Source organism: Pantherophis guttatus, chromosome 1 (genome assembly GCF_059756535.1).
Source record: "Pantherophis guttatus breed Tessera chromosome 1, ASM5975653v1, whole genome shotgun sequence".
Classification (NCBI taxonomy): domain Eukaryota; kingdom Metazoa; phylum Chordata; class Lepidosauria; order Squamata; family Colubridae; genus Pantherophis; species Pantherophis guttatus.
Window position 1 is genome coordinate 153,622,167 of NC_142063.1, and position 20,687 is coordinate 153,642,853.

At 40.2% G+C, this 20,687-nt stretch overlaps 1 protein-coding gene across 2 annotated transcripts in view; it reads left to right on the forward strand.

Annotated features, from left to right (window-relative positions):
* The window catches only part of ITGA6 (integrin subunit alpha 6), a 72,337-nt gene that overhangs the window by 7,711 nt on the left and 43,939 nt on the right, over nt 1-20,687 (forward strand). For both annotated transcript variants that reach the window (XM_034427444.2, XM_034427435.2), the window contains exon 2: nt 20,230-20,357. In XM_034427444.2, the coding sequence (XP_034283335.2) occupies nt 20,230-20,357 (128 nt within the window). The remainder of the gene's footprint in view (nt 1-20,229; nt 20,358-20,687) is intronic.

The following is a 20,687-nucleotide window of genomic DNA, read 5'->3' on the forward strand; positions in this document are numbered from 1 at the left end:
ATAAACCAAAAAACCCAAAATTAAATAAGATTAGCATATTACACAAAATTAAAGACATAGCGAAATTATGTGTGGATTTACATAATCTTGACTGTAACTTTCCCCATTCTAATGCTCTCTTCTTGTATTGGGATTACAAGGTTCAGCATTCCCAGCCAGTGTAGACCATGTCAGTTGGAAGTTTTTGGAGTTGCAATCTAGGGCATTGGGGAATCAGTAATTTGGGGAAGCTGCTTGTGTTAGCTTTGGTCAAAATTCAGAATTGTCTTCCTGATTGAATAGTGTTAATGTCATCTGAACTTGTTACTTTTGTCAATCTGAATGAGGTACCATGGTTTGATCACAGTTCAGGGACAAACTTCATCGTTTCCCTGCAGAAGGTCCCATGCAGATAATTGTGAATCTGGACTTGGACGTGTTATCTAATGTTACAAAGCAAGTTTAATAGTAGCATAAAAATATTAAGACCAACCATCAAGCATTTGACTTTTTACAATTCTTCCTTTCCAGCAGGTTTCTGACAAGCCAATTACTTGGTTGGGTGGCATATTTAAAGTGTCCTCACTGGTGACTGTATGGGAAAAAGCAAACTTCTAGGGCAGTTCCTAAAATTCTTGTTACTAGATATTACATTAATGTATTGTGCCTGGGTTGGTATACTGTGCTAAGCCATTAATATGGCTTATTTCAGTGTCCCCCAACCTTTTGGCCACCAGGGACCCGTCCCTTGGAGAAAGGTGTTTCCCTGGACCAGAAGGGGTGTAGTTTTGTGTACTGTCTGCATCTTGCGGATGGAGCTTTGCTTGTTTACGCGGACCGGTTTCTGGCATGTCACGGACTGATGCTGGTCCATGGACCAGGGGTTGGGGATCCCTAGTTTATTTGGTTTTGGCTTAGTCCTTGTGGTTGATAAATCTTTGTTTATGGCATAAGTCATTCTGTGAATCTAGCTATTATTAATGGTGATTTATGGCAAAATTTACAGTTTTTGCATGCCTAGATTATGGTTTAGATAATTTGTAAGAGGGTGGTAACACTGTAACTCCGGAGGATTCTGAATGAAGTGGATTATCTGGACCCCTTCCAATTGGGCTTCAGGCATGGATATGGGACAGAAACAGCACTGGTTATGCATTTGGATGATCTCTGATGGGAGCAGGATGAAGGTAGAGCATCCATCCTTGCTCTTTTTGATTTCTCTTGAGTCAGCTTCAGGATTTGGGGACGGGAGGCAGAGTTTTGGGCTGGTTAACCTCCTTATTCCATGGCTGGTCCCAAACTATGTTGATAGGGAATGAGAAGTCCAGTCCGCGGCCCCTGCTCTATGGTGTCCCACAGGGCTCAGTGTTCTTTCTGCTCCTTTTTAACATTTACAGGAAGCCAGTGGATGAGATTGTCTGTCATCACTGGATGAGATGTCATCAGTATGTAGATGATCCCCAGTTCACATCTTCAGCCTGGGTGAACTAAGTGAATGCTGTGGATGTTGTTTTGTGGTTCCTGGAGGCTGTGGGGGTCTGGATATGGAACCATAAGCTTCAACTGAATCCTGGTGTGATGGAGTGGCTGCAGGGTGTGGGGGGGGAGCTCCTCTGTATCCAGGGTTTTACCCTCTTTCATCTTGGATGGGATGCACTGTCTCAGTCAACTTGGTTTGTTATCCGATGCTCCTCCATAACTCACAACTCCTGCTGTGTTGTGTGCCAGGTCCACTCCTTCCTGGACTGGGAGGCCTCTTCTCATTTACTCATGCCCTGGTCATCTCCCATATGAATTATTGCAATGTGTTCCACATCCCTGAAGATATCTGGAAGCTGCAGCTGGTGCAGAATGCAGCTTCCTGACCAATTTTGGGCATGGATTACATTGAGTCCCGGTTTGCTTCCGAGTCCAATTCAAGATGTTGATGGCATAGGACCACATTACTTTATGGTTTGTAGCTGTAAACCACCCAGAGTACTTAGTTGTGTCATTTTGATGATAGAGATAGACATCTAGGTAGATATGTAGGTAGGTATGTAGGGATAGATAGATAGATAGATAGATAGATAGATAGATGGATGGATGGATGGATGGATGGATGGATGGATGGATGTCATGGAAACAAACAAAATTGCAGTTTCGTTTGCTCCTGCCAATCAGCTATACTGAGCCTCGAAGAAGCTGGGTGTATATATGGCAAAGCACCATCAACTACAGAGCCCAACTACCAATGTCTGTCTACCACCTAACTTTCAGATTAAGATATTAGGACTACTGTGTACTCTATAAATGGTAATGACTGGAGCTATGGGCATCTTCAATGTTAGGGGTTAGAACCTATAAGTTACCAAACACATTGTTGTGGCCCAGGTGCCATTTCTATTTGTTTGCACTGTGAAAACACATCAGAAAGTGGTGGGGCATGAATTGCAACACTGCAGTCTTGCACATTTTGATACCTAACACACACACACACCACTCTTTCTTTAACAGTCAGATGGGGAAACAAGTGTGAACAGATCATTTGGTTTTGATGAGGGGGATGTATGATCTGATGTCTTTCCCAATTGGTTTCATTCTGCCACAAGATCAGCCATGCTAATCAAAGCTGATACAGCCAGATTTTACAAAAGATAGGTAAAATATTTAGTGTGTATTACCAAAACCTAGTTAGGTGAGGATAATGGTATTATTCTTTCAGTAATCTACCCTCATGTGTTTTGGATCCTTCAGTAGCCTTGATTCCAAGTTCAAGGTTCATGACAACTCTTACCTTAAAACACCTTTTGCATATGAGTTGAGATGGGTGAATGTCTATTTGTTAAGCTGGGTTGCAGAGATAACTATGGCTCCTGTTGGTATAGGTTAGCATACCAGCCAACATATACCAATGAAATTAGTTGGTATACTGGCCCTATTTGGGCAACTAGACCTGGTCTTTGGGCTTGTGCCCCATATCTATTGGTGTTGGGTGAGGCAACTTCACTCTCCATGCCTTGTGGGGGGGGGTAGGTCTGGGAAAGCTCAGGAGTTCATGACCTCTATGGTGACCATGTGTAGGAAAAGGGATGGGAAAACCTGGGAGCAGAATTAAAAGAGGGATTAGCCTAGATATCTCTACATAGCCACAAGCAAACTAAATCCAACCTCCCTTGAATTCTGTTGACCTTTCTCTAACTCCAATGAGGTGCTAACCATTAATTGAGAATATTCCTGAGTGTAGGCATGAATAGCAATAAATCAAGTTTAATTGACTCTTCACATATGGACCGGATCTTTTGTGCCTGACACCATGGGTTTGTCCAAAATAATCTTTGGCTCAAGAGGCTGGAAGGGTCTTGATGGGATGGAACAGGCTAAACCTGAACCCTCCCCTCCAAAAATAGAGCTATCTCCCAGGGAAAGGGGGAGAAAAGAGCAACAGAAGAAACATTGTGCTAGTCTAATGCTTATTTAGTCATTTTGTTAAGGCTTGGAGATGCCATATTCTCAGGAAGAAGGGATGGGCAATTAATTTTCCTAAGGGACCACATGAGAAACAGGGATTGTTGTGGAGGGTGTCGAAGACCACTGCCACAGATGCCCCCCCCCCACTGCTGATGCCCTATAGCCCGCCTTTGATGCTACTGCCCCACTGTTGTTGCCTCACCCCCTGATGCCGATGATGCCCCTCCCCCTGCTGCCACTGCCCACCGCCATGGCCAGACAGGGACAGCCTGTGACCAGATATGCCCTATAGGCCGTAAAATGTCCGCTCTGGAACAATCCCCTTTGGAACCCAGTCTTAATCTTGTCTTTCCAAGGTTAATGAAAAGAGAGCTCCACCAGGCAATGCTTGTGAAATAGGATAAAAATGGGGACTTTTTTGGATGGTTGAATACTGCTATTACTGTTGTGCTATGATGTATATCAGTGGTCCCCAACCCCCGGTCCGCGGACCGGTGCCGGGCCGTGGAGTACCTGGCACCGGGCCACGCAGCGGCCGGGGGACATGAACGCTGCAGCGCAAAGGCTCCTGGGCCGTGCGCAAAAGCTCCTGGGCCGTGCGCAATGGGCCGTGCGCAAAAGCTCCTGGGCCGTGCCCCCACCCCTGCGCACGCTCAGCGGGCCGCGGCGATAAAAAGGTTGGGGACCACTGATGTATATCATATTTTTATAGTTTTACTTGAATTGTTGTCTTCCTGTGGATGTTTTAGTGTATGCTTTGGGGTGTTTTAATTTGTCGATATATATCATTCTCGTAAGTCATAGAGAATCTGAGTAGATTCAATAATATAGAAGTTTAAATAAAAATCTATATATGTGATGGCAATCCCTTCAGGGAGATGTGCTAATTAAGAAATCAGAAGAGGAGGGCTTAGATCAGGAGTCTGCAACCTTAAGCACTCAAAGAGCCATTTGGACCTGTTTCCCACAGAAAAGAAAACACTGGGAGCCACAAAACCTGGGTGGGCGTGGCCAACTCGATGTCACTCACTTCCACCAGTCACATGACACCCCCCAGCCACGCCTACCCAGCCGGTCATTAGGGCAGAGAACCAGTTGTTAAAAAACACCGGGAACCACAAAGTCCTTTTGACATATCTCTCTCCCCCCTCTCCCTCCCCCCTCTCCCTCTCTCTATGTCTCTCTCTATGTCTCTCTCTCCCCCTCTCTCTGTATCCCTCTGCCTCTGCCCTGTCTGCTTCTCCATCCCCTGTCACCTTACCTTCTCAGGCCAGGCGAGGAGTGACTGGGAGGGGAGGGCGAGGGGCGGGGCCAGCCAGTGGTGGGATCACCCGACAGGGAGCCACAGCAGAGGGCCCAAAGTGCCGCATGTGGCTCCGGAGCCGCAGGTTGCTGACTCCTGGCTTAGATGAAAATTTAGCTGTAGACTTTCTATGAGATGGAGTTTTATAAGTATTCCTGACATGTACACCTGGTTGCATCCACCCTCCATAGTGCTCTTTACATAGAATTGTCTTTAAAACGAATCTTGTAATTTCACCTGGGACAGAATTTCAGCTCCCACAAGGCTTGTGGGAATCAGGCATTAAGATCATATGACAACCAATTTGTACCTGCACAGGTTTGCCTATTCATCTCCTGACACAATTTAACACACTGGTCTTTCAAGCCCTGAATGGCTAGGATCAGATTACCTGAAAGGATACCCACAGCCTTAGAAATTAGCCAGAGGTGAAATTAGCTTCAGAAACTATTAAAACCATTATTTGGTTTTTCTAATTAGTTTTAGAATTGGTGTCATTCAACTGTCACGTCTGCATGATAATTTTGATATGACAATGTGTATGCCATGATGTCATTGTGCAAAAGTATTAGAAGTATGTAAATCTTGTGATTTGAATCATAATGTCATGATGCTGGATTGCCATGTGCACACCCCACACACATACCCCCGTTCTTGCCGACAGCTGTAATCACAACTTGACTATACCCTTGTGCACCATGGATCTCTTTGTGTATAGCTTCTGAACTGTAATTAGGAATCACAATATTCTATTTTGTACTAACAATATCTTATTTAGCTTGGGCATCTGGCTGACTATGTAATATGAATCGGCAGATTAAGCTATGGCAGACTAGATTATTATGTAGGAGATAAGTAAATGCCATAAAAACATGTGAATTGAGGGGTAACCAAGTAACCCTGAGGTGTGTCCCAAAGGTTAAATTTTATTTGAAGTTGTGACAGTTTTTATGTTCTCTTTAATTTTCTTTTTCCTTCTTTCCGTTTTTTTTTTTTGGAAAGGCACAGTTGAACTGTGATAATGAAACAGAAGTACATGATTGGAATTTATTTTAATTGAGTTGACTTCTGGAAAACAAAACAAAACAGAACAAAGCTCTAAGTGTATTAAAGTTTTCTACAGTGCTTTCTTCAATTTCATTTGGGTATGGGATTGGCAGAGGCAGCCTGAGGCTAGTGTATGTAAAATCAATGTTTTTTTTTTTTTTATTTGATTTATATGCTGCCCTTCTCCGGAGACTCAGGGCGGCTTACAGTGCGTTAAGCAATAGCCTTCATACTTTTGTATATTTATACAAAGTCAGCTTATTGCCCCCACAAACTGGGTCCTTAATTTACCTACCTTAGAAAGGATGGAAGGCTGAGTCAACCTTGAGCCTGGCGAGATTCGATCTTACTTTAATTGCAGACAGCTGGTGTTAAATTACAGTGCTCTGTTGAGCTATCCAGGCTCAACAGGCATTTCTTACCTTATTAGCATATATAAATCAGCTTTGTGAAGTCAGGTAGGTCTTAAGTGATGTTCTCATAGTATGAGAAAATGTTTCTAAAAATTAATCCTGGAAATGTCTAGACAGAGGACACACTTACATATTTTGGGTTGGATCCAGAACTATGTGTAATAGATCTATGGAGATCCATAGAAATTAATGTCATATGATTAACTTCTACTGGTTTCAGTGGTTCTACTTATGCGTGGCCTGATTATTGTCTATAAAAATGTTGAGCAGAGATCAGATTTTTTTTTTTAATACTCGGATACGCATCCATGATTGTTTCTGGTTCCTTGTTGCATGAATGAAACAAACAAAATGTTAAAAAGTTATGATATTTATGTAGTTGCAAACACATCTAAATTATATTAAAGTAACCAAAATATCTTAACAATCCCCAGGGCATGTCACAACTTTTGAGCACCCCTAATGTTAGAATTCTCCACTAAACCATGCATAAATTTGCTTCCCCATTCCTTAATTTTTTCCCTTAATATGGCTATGTTGCTATTAGTAATTCTTTTTTCCCATTAAAGACCAAAATCATACAAATCAGAAAATGAATAAAATTTCTAAAATTGATGAAGCCAATAAATATTAGTACTAGATGCCTAAATGAATTCTACAGGTAAAATTTTGATATATTTTAGAAAAACGTGAATCATTCTGATCTGATTGTAGGTGTATATTATAGTTAAAACATAACTAAATAATGGGACATAACACACTAGTTCAAATTCCAGTATTCTCTTATGGAGCGTCATGGGGTTGGACACCAGAGGATGTGGTAAAGTCAGCTCAGGGTGTGAACAAGATATCACATGCATTATAATAGCTGCTACATGTCAAGTAGAAGCCAAAAATAGATGTAGGGCTACATTTCTCTACCCAATTATATAGTAAAACTCATGGAATTCAAGCAACTTTAATTCTTAGCAGAGTCCATAGGGTTGTATGGTTAAAAAAACTATATAAGATTTTTCCAAATTTTGCTTCTCCCCCAAAGACAAAGAAATATAAAGCCAGGTCTCTCTATTAAAATTCTTCATTTTGTATGACATTATAATTGTTAAAGTGCATATTGAGAAGGTTAGATGAATTTGTTTCTCCATAAAAGGTGAAGATTCAGATTTTTCAGAGAGCTCGACTAACAGGAAAAATGAACAGAAAATAAACTAGAAGAGGGAGGAAAAGGTGCAAATCCGTTAGATTTGCTTTAAAAGAGATGCTTTGGAATATGTGGAAATATGAATGTCTGTGTCTTTTTAAAGTGCTTCTATTGTATAAACCATGCAGAGCCTTGGTGGCACAGCAGACTAAAGCACTGTTAAGTAACACCAGCTGCCTGCAATTACTGCAAGTTCAAATCTCACCAGGCTCAAAGCTGACTCAGCCTTCCATCTTTTCGAGGTAGGTAAATGAGGACCCGGTTTGTGGGGGCAATAAGCTGACTTTGTATAAAAAAGAACACCGCTTGGGGGGGCGAAAGTCCTACTAAGCAGGTATATACAAAAGTATGAAGGCTATTGCTTAACGCATTGTAAGCCGCCCTGAGTGTCCGGAAAAGGGCGGCATATAAATCGAACCAATAAATAAATAAATAAATAAATGCAATCCTAAGAAAAAGAGACAGTTGCTTTAATGAGACATGCACAAGTGCTCTGTTTGTGTAGCTATGTTCTAATGGTATCTTCTTGACTGAACCTGATGTATTATATAAACTTTAATGTTTTGCATGTATTTTCCTAAGGAATTCTACAAACTTCCATAGAAAGAGAGAAACCAATTGAACATGCATTGTTACCGATTGGCTAACACTGAAGAATGAATTGCACTCCAAAGCTGGGAATGGGAAAGCTTGTTGAACAATGTTCCTCTTCAGATATTTGTACTTCAGTTCTGACCACTTCTAGCCAGCATGATCAACATGAAAGAATTGTGTGCAGGTATTCCTTGATTTATGACCACTATTGGGATCAGGACCTCAGTCTTTGAGCAAAGTAGTTTTTAAGTGAGATACCCATGTGAGTGCTTTGCCCAACAATTGCAATCTTGGCACTCCTGCTTGCAATCATTAACCAATCTCCCAGTTCATTAAAGGGACAGGGTGAAAGAGCTGTCTGCTGAGTTCCGCTCCCTCCTGTGCATGGAAGGGATTGTCACGGTGGCAATTAATCCCATTCTGCTTTTGGGTAATTGCACCTTGATTTAGAGAAGTGGATCGAGACTTTTCCCTTGAAGCATACTTTAAGAAAAAATAAACCCGAAGATATATTTTCTAAGAAAAACTCATTTATTTGTTATAAAGAAAATAAAACATCTCACTTAGCTAATTAGTTACATCTTGGCAAAGCTTTCCCCGGCCACCTCTCCTGGCCGGAGAACAAAGAAAGTTAGAAGAGAGTGAAAGAATGTGGACATGTGCAGTTAGCTTACTGATAAGAACTTGGCAAGCTACGATAAGTCTTAGAGTTCAAAAATAAGAGCTCATCTGGTAAATACAAAAACGCAGTGACAGGGATCTCCTCCAGGAGGCTGCAGGAATGGAGCTTAGACCTTCAGGATCTGCGCTCCATTTTTCCATCCCACCTAAGAAGTTCAGCTCTTCTCTATGTATGGAAGGAAACTGCTCCAGCAGGCTGCAGGAATAGAGCTTGGATTTTTGAGAGGCGAGCTCTGTTTTCGTAACTCACCTAAGTTGTTCAACTTCCCTTGACCGGCAGCTCTTTCAGCCAGTACCCTGAATCAAGGGGAGTCCTTCTGGCAGGCAGCAACAGCTTGCAACTTTCCCTGCCAACTTCCCCATTGGCTTTCTGGGGAAGCTAAGAGAGAAGATTGCAAATGGCAATCATACATTCATGGGACACTTGGCAACCAATCGTAAGTGTTAACCATTGTTAAATGAATGGTCATAAATCGAGGACTACTATAAGTCCCAATCCAACTACTTCTGAAGACCATTGGCTTTCCTATCCATGGTATTGACTGTGTGGACCAATCTTCTCAACCAGCAACCTTCTGGAATAGTTGGACTAAACCTCTACTCCCTATACCAGTGATGGCTAACCTTTTTGCCGTCACGTGCCAAAAGCGGGGGGAGTGTGGGGGGTCATGGGTGTGTGTGCCCACATCAATAACATCCCTCCCGCGCATGCACATGTGACCCCGCCCATTCCTCCTGCTTTTGGCACGCAATGGCACGGTGGGCCCAGTAGGCCCGTTTTCCCCCCTCCCCAGGCTCCAGAGGCTTTCTAGGAGTCTGGGGAGGGCAAAAACAGCCTTCCCCATCCTCCCTCGGAGGCTGAAAACAGCCAGTTTCCCGACTTCCGGTGGGACCGGAAGGCCTGAAAATCAGTTGGCCGGTGCGCGCATGTGCGCTGAAGCTGAGCTAGGGCAACACTCGCATGCCCACCAATATGGCTCCGCGTGCCACCTGTGGCACCCGTGCCATAGGTTCGCCATCACAGCCCTATACTATCTACACAAAGACAAATCCACTAAATTGACTTGTGATTTTTTTTTGATGTTGATACTTTTTGGGAAAACATAAAGCGTTTATAACGCTTGTTCTTGATTTAGAGCAGGGCTGTCAAACTTGCGGCCCGTAGACCGGATGTGTCACGTGCTGGCCACACCCAGTTTAGTGAGAGCGAAAAAAGTTGTGATATGTCACGTGATGCCACCGTGATGATGCATGTTTGACACCCCCGATTTAGAAGATCGAATAGTCCAGAATAGCTTGTTGTGTTTTTTCAAGTTGCTGGGCAGATGGAAAAAGATGGGGAAAATCTTGCCTTGGAGCTAGAGACATGAAGCACAATTCAGTGTCTTTCCTAAACATTGCAAACTTGTTTTTTTTATTTTTTGTATAGCTGCTATCTAATCGTTCTTTTGTTTTAAAAAATTGGTGCTTTCTTAAAACAAAGCTGTTCTAATAAGCACAGGCGTGAGCTGAGAATTTGAACTGTGATGGAATACGGTCAAAAAGTCTTCCAAAAAAGTCTTTTGCTGAACTTGTGGAAAAAAGGCTGTTTTTGTTCCTTTCCCAAGCCTGCCCTGCCATCATATTCCTATTTCTTTCTGTGTGCACTGTGTCTTGAAATTTCAGGGAGATTAAAAGAGTGGTATTAACTGGGCTTCCCTTGTGCACCTTTGCAGCACTGAAGAAATTATGTTTCAATATAAAATATTCTTTCTCTCTGTTGTTGCCAGCGAGCCACGAGTCTTAAGTAGGGTGTTTGATATGATGTGCTTGCAAAATGTATTGTTTGTAAATTCCTCCGCAAGCGGATTAAATGGTTTTTAGGCCAGCCTTTCTTAACCTGATGCCCTTTCTCTTACATAGTAAGTGCAACTCCTAGAATTCTTTAACTATGCTGGCTAAAAATCTGAGCAACAACAATCCCAACAGGGCTGGAGGTCACCAAGTCGGAGAAGATTCTCCTACACAAATGTGAGGATTGGAATGTACTGTTGTTCTCCTTTGGGTTTCACGGTGGTTTAAAACACACTGACACACCTTTTGAAATACATCTTTTAGCACAGAGATTCAGAGATAATAGCTTTTCATTCCAAGTGCAATTATAGACATCGCTTTTATGAGGAAAAACACAAATGTTGACATAGGTTTTTTCCCTTTTAAATGTGCACAACAATGTAAAAATGGAATAGACGTATGAATTAGTAAGTGGAAAATGAACACAGACCACAACTCTCTAAGCATTCATTCATTAGCTTGCGTTTCCTTCCATCAGATCAACACTCTCTCTTCTGTTTCCCCCCCCCAAAGTAATAAACACATGAAATTGATTGAAGAGAGGGTGACTAGCCAATAATCAGCCAAAGATTTTCTATGACAGGGTGGATTTGACATTTGGCTTTCTCCAGCTAATCTATTCACCTGTTTGCTAGAGAAAGTCAAACATATGATGCCAAAATACAATAAAGCATCAGGATATTGATAATGACGATGATCAAACAAACAATTCATAATTAAATGGAGCATAAACACAGCTAAAGTCTTGATGAACCACTATGATTTTACCTCAAATAAGGGTCCATCACCAAGAAGGATTGAAAGACAGATACCTCACTTTTGAAGGATGATTTATGTGATGGACAAAAGCTCTTCAGATAGCCTAGCTAGGTCCAAAATCATTTAAAATAGCCTTCTCCAATCTGTTATTCTTCCTTACCTGACCTAGTCATTGGCCAGGGTAGCTGTGCACATTGTGTTTACCACATAATTATTAGGTTGTCAAAAACTAGAGTTTTGTTGATTTAAATTGACACTCAGCCTCCTCCTCTTTCTTTAGCCAGACCCTGAGCAGAGTCCCACTCAGAATTGGTACAGAAGAATAAATACAAATTTCTTTCCTTTACTTTGGGATGTCCTCCCATTCTAAGAGGAGGTCTATGGCTAGTCCTTCTTGATCTTGAGGTTCATTCCCAGAAATGAATAATATTACTGTAGCATTCTCCTTTGCAATCATGAATCTTTTATTTGATTCACTGATTTTAACAAAATGCCTTAACATCTTATACATAAAACCAGAGTGAGCATAGAAATATTAAAATGAAAATTAAGATAGTAGACTCTGATGTACCAATTTAATAATGTTTTATTATGATTATTATGATATCATTCTCTCTTAGCTCAATTTATCTCATAAGGTTGTGAGGAAAAATGGAGGAATGCCAGGCTTTCCCATTCTGGCTCCTGAATGACAGGTAAAATAGGAATCCGCCAAATAAATAAATACATCTCATCCTGAGCCTACATATACCTTAAAAATGACCCAAAATCCTGTTGTCAAAATTCAGCACGTCAATCTGGAGTGCTGGAACCATAACTGAGTTACTGGTGGGATGCATGTGGCTCACAAGCCAGGAAATGGCTCCTCCCCACTCCACACACCTTGGCTGTAGCAAGAAAACCAGTTTGTGATTTCCTTATAAATGCTTCCTCTAGTAAAGGTAAGAGAAGAGCAGAATGTTTGCTAGACTGAGTTCCTGTGGTTTTTCCCTTCTCAAGAAAAATAAAGCATTGCCATTCCACTTAAGGTATTTGGCATCTTAAAGGCACAACTCCTTTATAAAAGCTGCAGACTATGCCAAATTCCAAACTCACCCTCTTTCTTTTCTGCTAAACATCTAGCCAGTGGCTCCATCAGGCCCTTTTCACTCCTTTACGAGACAATTATGCAGACAGTTTCTCACAGAAGTAGCCAATGTCTTGCCAGAATCGAAATGGTTTTCCCTGAGCCCCAAAGCAGATTGAAGGTTGGAGAAGGAGACATTGTTCCCAAACTAGTAAACTCAATGCCAGATTGAAGCAGAATAAAAAACGAGGCTCTATGAAAGACCTTCTGGAGGAGACTTTTTAAAAAACTGCTAAATTCAAGCATGAATTCATTTTAACTTTAACTCAGCTATATTTCTTGACTTGCTATAGAATATTTCATTTTGTCATATAATTATAGAGGTCTTTTTTCTAATGCTTTGTATGGGAATTTTTAAATTTTTGGAATAGATATGGTAAGGACCGTGCTATCTCTTTTACCTCAACTTGATTTCTGCAAGAGTACATTAATTAAGGGCATTAAATGCATCCAGTTTTCGTTGCCACCATATAAAAAAAAATGTTGAGACTCTAGAAAGAGTACAGAAAGAGCAACAAAGATGATTAGGGGACGGGAGGCTAAAACATATGAAGAACAATGCTGGAATTGGGCATGTCTAGTTTAATGAAAAGAAGGACTAGGGGTGACATGATTGCAGTGTTCCAATATCTAAGGGGCTGTCACAAAGAAGAAGGGGCCAACCTATTTTCCAAAGCACCCGAAGGCAAGACCAGAAGCAGTGGATGGAAATTAATCAAGGAGAGAACCAACCTAAAACTAAGGACTACCTAGAACTAAACAATTAATTAGTCTAAGTACTTTCCCAGATATGTTAGATCATTTCCCCCCATGTTATTGTTATTCAGGACTATACAACTTTCAGCCTCCCATAAAGTTTTGGATGTAGTCTCTTGAGTCACTATAGAAGCTTCCATTGAATTGTATTTTTAGCGTCACCAAAGGGGACATGACTAATCGTATTTGGAGAATAATCATATTGACACTGTTTAATGAATAACATTTACTTTTAGTTTAATCACATTTTAGTTGATTAATCTTCTTTATTCCTTTTTTATCCTGTTCTGCTTCAACTCCCAGCATGCTGTTCAAAAGCCAAGAATAGCCCTTGGTCTGAGTAAAGATTGTGCACAACTGTTTGTAGTTTAGCGTACCTGGAGAAGTGGCAGGACAGATAATGCATTACTGGAGTCCATATCCCTTATCAAAGATGAATAATTTAGCAGCTGACAATGGAAAGTGTCATTTACTATCCAAGATGAATGATAGTCTATTACCCGTAACAGCCACTCTTATTCTTGTGGTCTTCCGGGTGTGATTCAAGGTGTTTGTTACCACCTTTAAAGCGCTCCATGGCATTGGACCTGGGTACCTTCCAGACCGTCTTCTGCCACCAGTAGCCTCCCACTGGCTAGTCCGCTCCCACAGAGAGGGTCTCCTCAGGGTGCCATCGGCCAAATTATGTCGGCTGGCGACACCCAGGGGGAGGGCCTTCTCTGTGGGAGCCCCTGCCCTTTGGAATGAACTGTCCCCAGAAATGCGTAAGATCTCCGACCTCCCTGTATTTCGCTGTGCTCTCAAAACCTTGTTCCGCCAGGCCGGGCTATCAATGTAAAGATTTTAATTGGTTTTAAATGTGGGATTTTAAATTTGGGGGTTTTATAATTGAGCCAATTATTTAATAATTTTAATTATTTTTAAATTTTGTTTGTCTTTGTGCTTTTAATCAGGCTGTACACCGCCCTGAGTCCTTTGGGAGAAGGGCGGTATAGAAATAAAATTATTATTATTATTATTATTATTATTATTATTATTATTATTATTATTATTGTTGTTGTTGTTGTTGTTGTTGTTGTTGTTGTTGTCTGAAAGAATCACTGCATTCCTATTATTGCTTGAATGTCTTGTATGAAAATTTCCAGTTTGCTCTGAAGACCTCTGCTGTGGGAGGATCAGGGATAATCAGGCGAACCAAAGAAGGAAATGTATATATATCCTTTTTTGTACGTCAGTTGAATCATGCTTTGTTTCCAAGAAAAAGATTCCAATTTGGAGGCAACTTTGATTTCCTGACACTATTGACAAATAGTTAGGATATTTTCTTACCGTATACCCTGGTTGTAAACATTCCAAAAATAATCTGCGTAATTCCTGAAGATTAAGAGTTGGAAGATTCTTTGTGCAATGGTGTCATGACACACACATCACTTAAACTTTGTTATGACTTGCGTGATTGGTTTTGAATAGGGTTTACTGTAGTCCAGAATATCTTCCTGCCAATCTTAGGGTTTGCTATTAGATGAAATATATCTCTGATGGGCACGTCTAAGAAAGGCTGGGATGGAGAATTTTATGGCTTGCTTCTGGCTAAATATATTGCCTTATAACACATTAATACATCAGGACCGCTTCAAGAACTTCCTGGTGGATTGGATCCCTAGCCCATCTAGTTCAGCAGTCTGTTTCCAAGATGGTTAATTGAATAAACCCCAGAAAACCTTGCAAACTTGGCTGAACTACAGCTGTCCATTCAGTGGAGCCAGGAGGGCAATGGTGAAGGATTCTGGCAGATACAGATCAGCAACCTCTGGAGAGCCTTCAATTTACTGATACCTAAAATTATTTTATTCACCCCAGCATTGGTCAAGTCTTTACAACCATTTGCTTCAAATGAACCCCAAGCGATTAAGACATTTTTGAATTGCCCTACACATTTTCCTGAGACAAACCCAATCAATTTGACACATTCACACACTGTCTGTGTGGATTGGAATTCAAAAGGAAACACATATTTGTCTGGGAAACACCCAAACCTGGCAGCTAGTTGCTCTTAGCATGCCTAAAAATAACGTGATAAATTTCACCTTGATTCTTCCTTTGTTATTTGCTTTTTCTTAAAAACAAAATCAGCAACATCTTATAAATATTTTTCTCTTTGTACTTATTTTTTGTACAATGGAAAAAAAAGTTTATATATTTTAAGGTAGTGACAGCCACTGACTATTTTAGTACATTGCTTTTATTCCAGTCATATGCACACTTATTAGGAAATAAATCCTGCTGGAATGTGCTCTTAGAGAAATTAATTTTCAAGGAGACATATCTGAAAAGAACTTAAGCATGTCCTTTTCCCAGGAAGTGAAGAGGTGGATGTAATAAAAGTCAAGAGGAGTTGGACAAATAAAAATGAAGTATTTAGTCTGACAGAAGCAATCACGCATTGCTCTGCACCATGGTATGGTTAGTTCATTTTATTTTGGTTTAAGATGAGGTGTAAAATTGGGTTGGTGGCCCTTAAATAAGTTATGATTTGCTCTGGAGCATTAAACCAATAAGAAGCCATTCCAAGTGTGGCATAACATGAAATGGAGATGGGGACACATAAATCAAGCATATGATGCATGCATGCATGAATGAATGAAAAGAACTAAGTGCAGAAAAGAAAGAAAAATAGAGAAATAATAATAATTTAGTAACAAAAAAAGAAATATAAACATTACTTCCCCCTTCATCGTGAGTATAAACAATTTTAGCAATTTATCACTTCTCTCATATTCCTTCAAATCTCTAATCTGATCTAATCTGACATTCCAATAATGTCCCAGGTCTTGATTTATTTTCATTTTTTTTTCTTTGTCTCACAATTTCTCACAAAACTCATCAAGACTTTAACAAATCTCCTTTGTAAATCTACTGCAAGAAAGATCCAGTTCACTTGTTCCATATGATTCTGTCTTTTAAAAACCTACTTTCAGATCAGTTGCACTGAAAGTAGAATTTCTACTTTGTTCCTCTTCCATAAGATTGTACATATCATACTTAGAGATCGCGGATCTCTTTCATAGACTCATCATGTTTTAAAGACAATCTATCTATAATGGGAGAAACTCCTAAAATTAATTTCTGGGTTTGTTGTTCACAAATATCCTTAAACGTATCTAATGTTAAAGTATTTACTTCATTCTGCATTAGTAAGTAAACTTTAAGTGTTTTTCTTCTTTAACTGTAATCTTCAGTTCCTTCTGGTTACCTCCTGTCAATTTTCATGTCCCATCCTATCATTTTTATTAAGAATTCAAATTCTTGAATATTCACTTTCCAATGGGAAGGATTCTTATAATTAATTCAAAATCTTATTTCAAATCCATCTGAATTTTTGGTACGTTTGTAAAATCAATCATCATTCTAGTCACCCTTTTTATTCCCCCTCTCAAAAGTAATTTAAGTCCTTAAACCTGTATTTAATTTTTTTTCCTAAGGATTGAAGGAGATTCATATGATGTTTTCAGACTTTGGCTCCAAATGTTCCTAACAGCTGAAAAGCAGTTAACAAGCAATTTCCAAAAGTGTTTAAAAAAGGAAATATGCAAACACAATGTCCTTTGAAAAGAGATCAACTGCAGCTTTAGCTAAAATGGCATTCCCTTATCTCTCAGAGCTCTAAGTCCACCAGAGACCTCTGTTTTACAGTCTCCTCACAAGGAGCAACAACTGTCTGGAGCACTGGTGGGTGATCTCAAGTTCTCTCCCTGTCCAGAGAGAAGTTATGAAGAGCTCGTTGTCTCTTTATTCTGCCACAGTTTTGACTCTATTCTTAGCAGAGCTATCCTCAGCCATTTCTTCCCTGGAAGTTCAAAAATTCACCAGTAAAACTGGAATATGTGAAGCTGCTGTGGGGATCAGAACTTCCAATTCTGATTAGCCCTTTAACTATTAACTTGATGACTGGGGACAGATTTTGGAACATTTAGCATGAAATGCATATATGCTTTTCTGCTAAATTGAGAGTCTTCTTACCTGAGACTATATTTTCAATATATTGCAGATCCCAAAGAGAAGCTAGAGTACTACATTTGGTTGGCTCTCATTCATACTTTCCTGAAGCACTTTTGAGATGATTTGCTCAGGTGTATACATGCAAAAATGTTCCATACATAGTGATAGTTTTGTGCCAAGGATTTATAATTGTTTTCCTGATTCCTCTATAGCAGTGGTCCCCAACCCCCGGTCCGCGGACCGGTGCCGGGCCGTGGAGTACCTGGCACCGGGCCGTGCAGCGGCCGGGGAACATGAACGCTGCAGCGCAAAGGCTCCTGGGCCGTGCGCAATGGGCCGTGCGCAAAAGCTCCTGGGCCGTGCCCCCACCCCTGCGCGCGCTCAGCGGGCCGCGGCGATAAAAAGGTTGGGGACTACTGCTCTATAGTGTGTATATATGTGCATACACAGTGTATATAAAATACTGAACATTATTTTCTGTTTTAAATAATGTGCATTTTTTAGCCCCTAAGCCACCATGCTTCTTTCCAGCAGATTCTAACACTAAGGGATGGCTTTCATTCAGATTGTAACCCTTCTACCCTTTAGTCCCGTGTGTGAGAACATGTGTGTGTGATGAACTTATCAGCTTTACACATATGAATTTCTTGCTCTGTTCTTTCTGTCTGGCAAAACTCACAGAGTTTCTTGTCAGTTCCACTAATATTTATTCTTCTTTGCTTCCCCTTGGTGCTGACAAGGCCAACAAAAACCATGTCCATTGTAGAGATTCTGGGAAATGTTCACCTTTCTGTCCTGCTTGCTTGTCGCTGTGCTGGAGTTTTGTTAAAAGGAGAAAAAGCATTAAAGGGCCAATTGTTTCTAATTCTTAAAACATGCAAAGTTTTTTTTAAAGTAATGTGTATGTACAGTTTATGCTCATTGTGCCATCTATTATGAGAATTGCTTCAGTAGCCTGACCATACACGTATCACATAAACATTTTTTTGTGATTCCCCCTCTTTAAACTAAATATATAAGAGATAAACAAGATCCATTCACTACATGTGAAAACACAGCACAATGATTCATTTCACTTTAATGTGTGGTTTTCTCATCTGATTTAAAAGCCAATGATAGCACAGGTTTCAATATGTGATCCTAGCTTTACTTGGAGACACCGGAGTTATCATTTGGGAATATTTTTGAAGTATCTGAATAGGATGAAATGAAGCGAAACAACATGGTACCCAATGAGATGCATCATGTATTCAGACATTAATAGTTGCAGCTACTGTTTCTATAGCTTTTCTCCTGTGTTGTAGGTTTACTTCACTCCTTTTAATCAGGAGATACACTTATATCTGTGGTTGCCTCTTTGCACTAATGCTCGCATTAAGATGTATTTTAGGCCTGGCTGTCATCTATCATCTGCACCTTAGAAATATTAGTTACTTGGTCTGTTGTCTATTGTGTGGATGTTGGGTGGTTTAGGGGTGGGGAATTTGTGGTGGGTGGGAGTGTGTTTGGGGATTGTTATGTGTGTTGGACCTGGTCTTTGGGTGTTAAGTAAATTTCGTTGTATGGGTATACTGTGTATACAGATACAATGACAATAAAGTTATTATTTATTTATTAGCTGTGGTTTGTTAAATGGACCATAATCATCAAATTTTTACCACAGTTGTTAAGCAAATGAGGTGGTCATTAAGTGAATCACACCACTGTTAAGCAAATCAACCCATTGATTTTCCTTGTCAGAAGCCAACAGGTAAGGTCACAAATTGTGATCATGTGACCACAGTATGTTGTAACTGTTGAAAATGTGAGCCCATTGCTTGCACTCAAATTGTGACTGATGACTGCGGGGGTGGTTTGATGGTCATAACTTCTAGGATGGGTCATAAATTACGTTTTTCAGCACTGTTGTAACTTCAAACATTTGCTAAACAAATGGTTATAAGTCAAGGACTACTTGTATTTCAGGTGAGGTCCCAAAATTAGCAAATTCTTGAAGGAACTTCCTAAACTCAAAAGGAGTTGGATTAGTGTGGCAGCATATATTTGGGAAACTGGGGACAGTGAAATTATACGGGAATGAGCATTTCTTCTGATAGGATCTATAGATCTTGGAATATAAGGATCATGTCTTTTTGGTGGCAACACTGCCCTGTGAAGATTTGAATGACACTGGTTATTTTTGCCCCATTTCTAATTCTGTTGGCCTCTTAGAAGGCGTTGATTGTTTTTGCAGGAGTTTTGGTTAGGCAGATAGGTGAGCATACAGATGGTGAATGGAGTCAACTGTTTATCTGTGGGTGCTGGTGTGTATGTTTATATTTGGTTAGTTTGTCAGTTGTCTAATCTTCTAAGCAAAGTCCCTTATGTGAGATGGGTGGCTCTATAAATCAGGCAAAGAAAATCAAAGCTGAAAACCTTGAGGCAAAGAGTGGACTTGGTCTTCTCTATAAAATTTACACACGCAGCTGGTGCAAAACCATACCTAAAAAAGAAATTAAAGCAAGCTAAAGAATGCCAATACAGGTAGTCCTCGACTTACAACAGTTCATTTATTGACTGTTCGAAGTTACAACAGCACTGAAAAAAGTGACTTATGGCCATTTTTCACATTTATGACCGTTGCTGCATTCCCACGGTCCTGTGATCCAAATTGGTAACTGACTCATATTTATGACGGTTGCAGTGTCCCGGGGTCATGTGATCCAGTTCTGCAACCTTCCGACAAGCAAAGTCAATGGAGAAGCCAGGTTCCTTTAACAACCGGGTTACCCACTTAATAACTGTGGCAAGAAAGTTCGTAAAACGAGGCAAAATTCAGTCCACAAATGCTTCACTTAGCAACAGAATTTTTGGGCTCAATTTTGGTCGTAAATTGAGGATTGCCTATATTGTTTTTTTTTTCAAAACAGAAAAAGTGTTTTTTTTGTAGGGAAGAGGAGATACAACTCTGATATCTGGCCCAGAGAGATAATGATGGGGTACTATCTACATATGTGGATGTAATGTTTTATAAGTATGTGAGGTGATGTCTTATTTGCATCTTCAGCTGTCAGTTCCCCATTACATTCTTCTAATCTTTTTTCCACAGCTTGCTGGTTGGTGCACCTCGCCAAAAGGCTTTCCCAATGCAACAAGCCAATAGAACCGGAGGTTTGTTCAGCTGCAACATCGAAACTCCAGAACTACCCTGCACACGTATCAAATTTGATGAGACAGGTGAGCTAGCTGGACCTTTGTTTGTTTGTTTTTTTCTAGGCAGAATAAAAATATTTATTTAGGAACCTCTTGGGAAAATTCAATTTGGCAGTTATAATTTATTTCTTTTTAATTATAACTTTTAAACGTGGCTACAATCCCCTATCTAGTTTTTCCAGCTTCCATTTTCATTGTTACAGGTTTTTGGGTAGAGGCAATTTGAGCAGGTTTTGCTCTTTCAAAACTACATGTAGTTCAAGTAAATGATAGAGGAGTCAGTTTCATAGATGCTTCAAAAAGTATATATAGTCCCGGAAAAAAATGTATCTTGCATATAGATAGATAGATAGA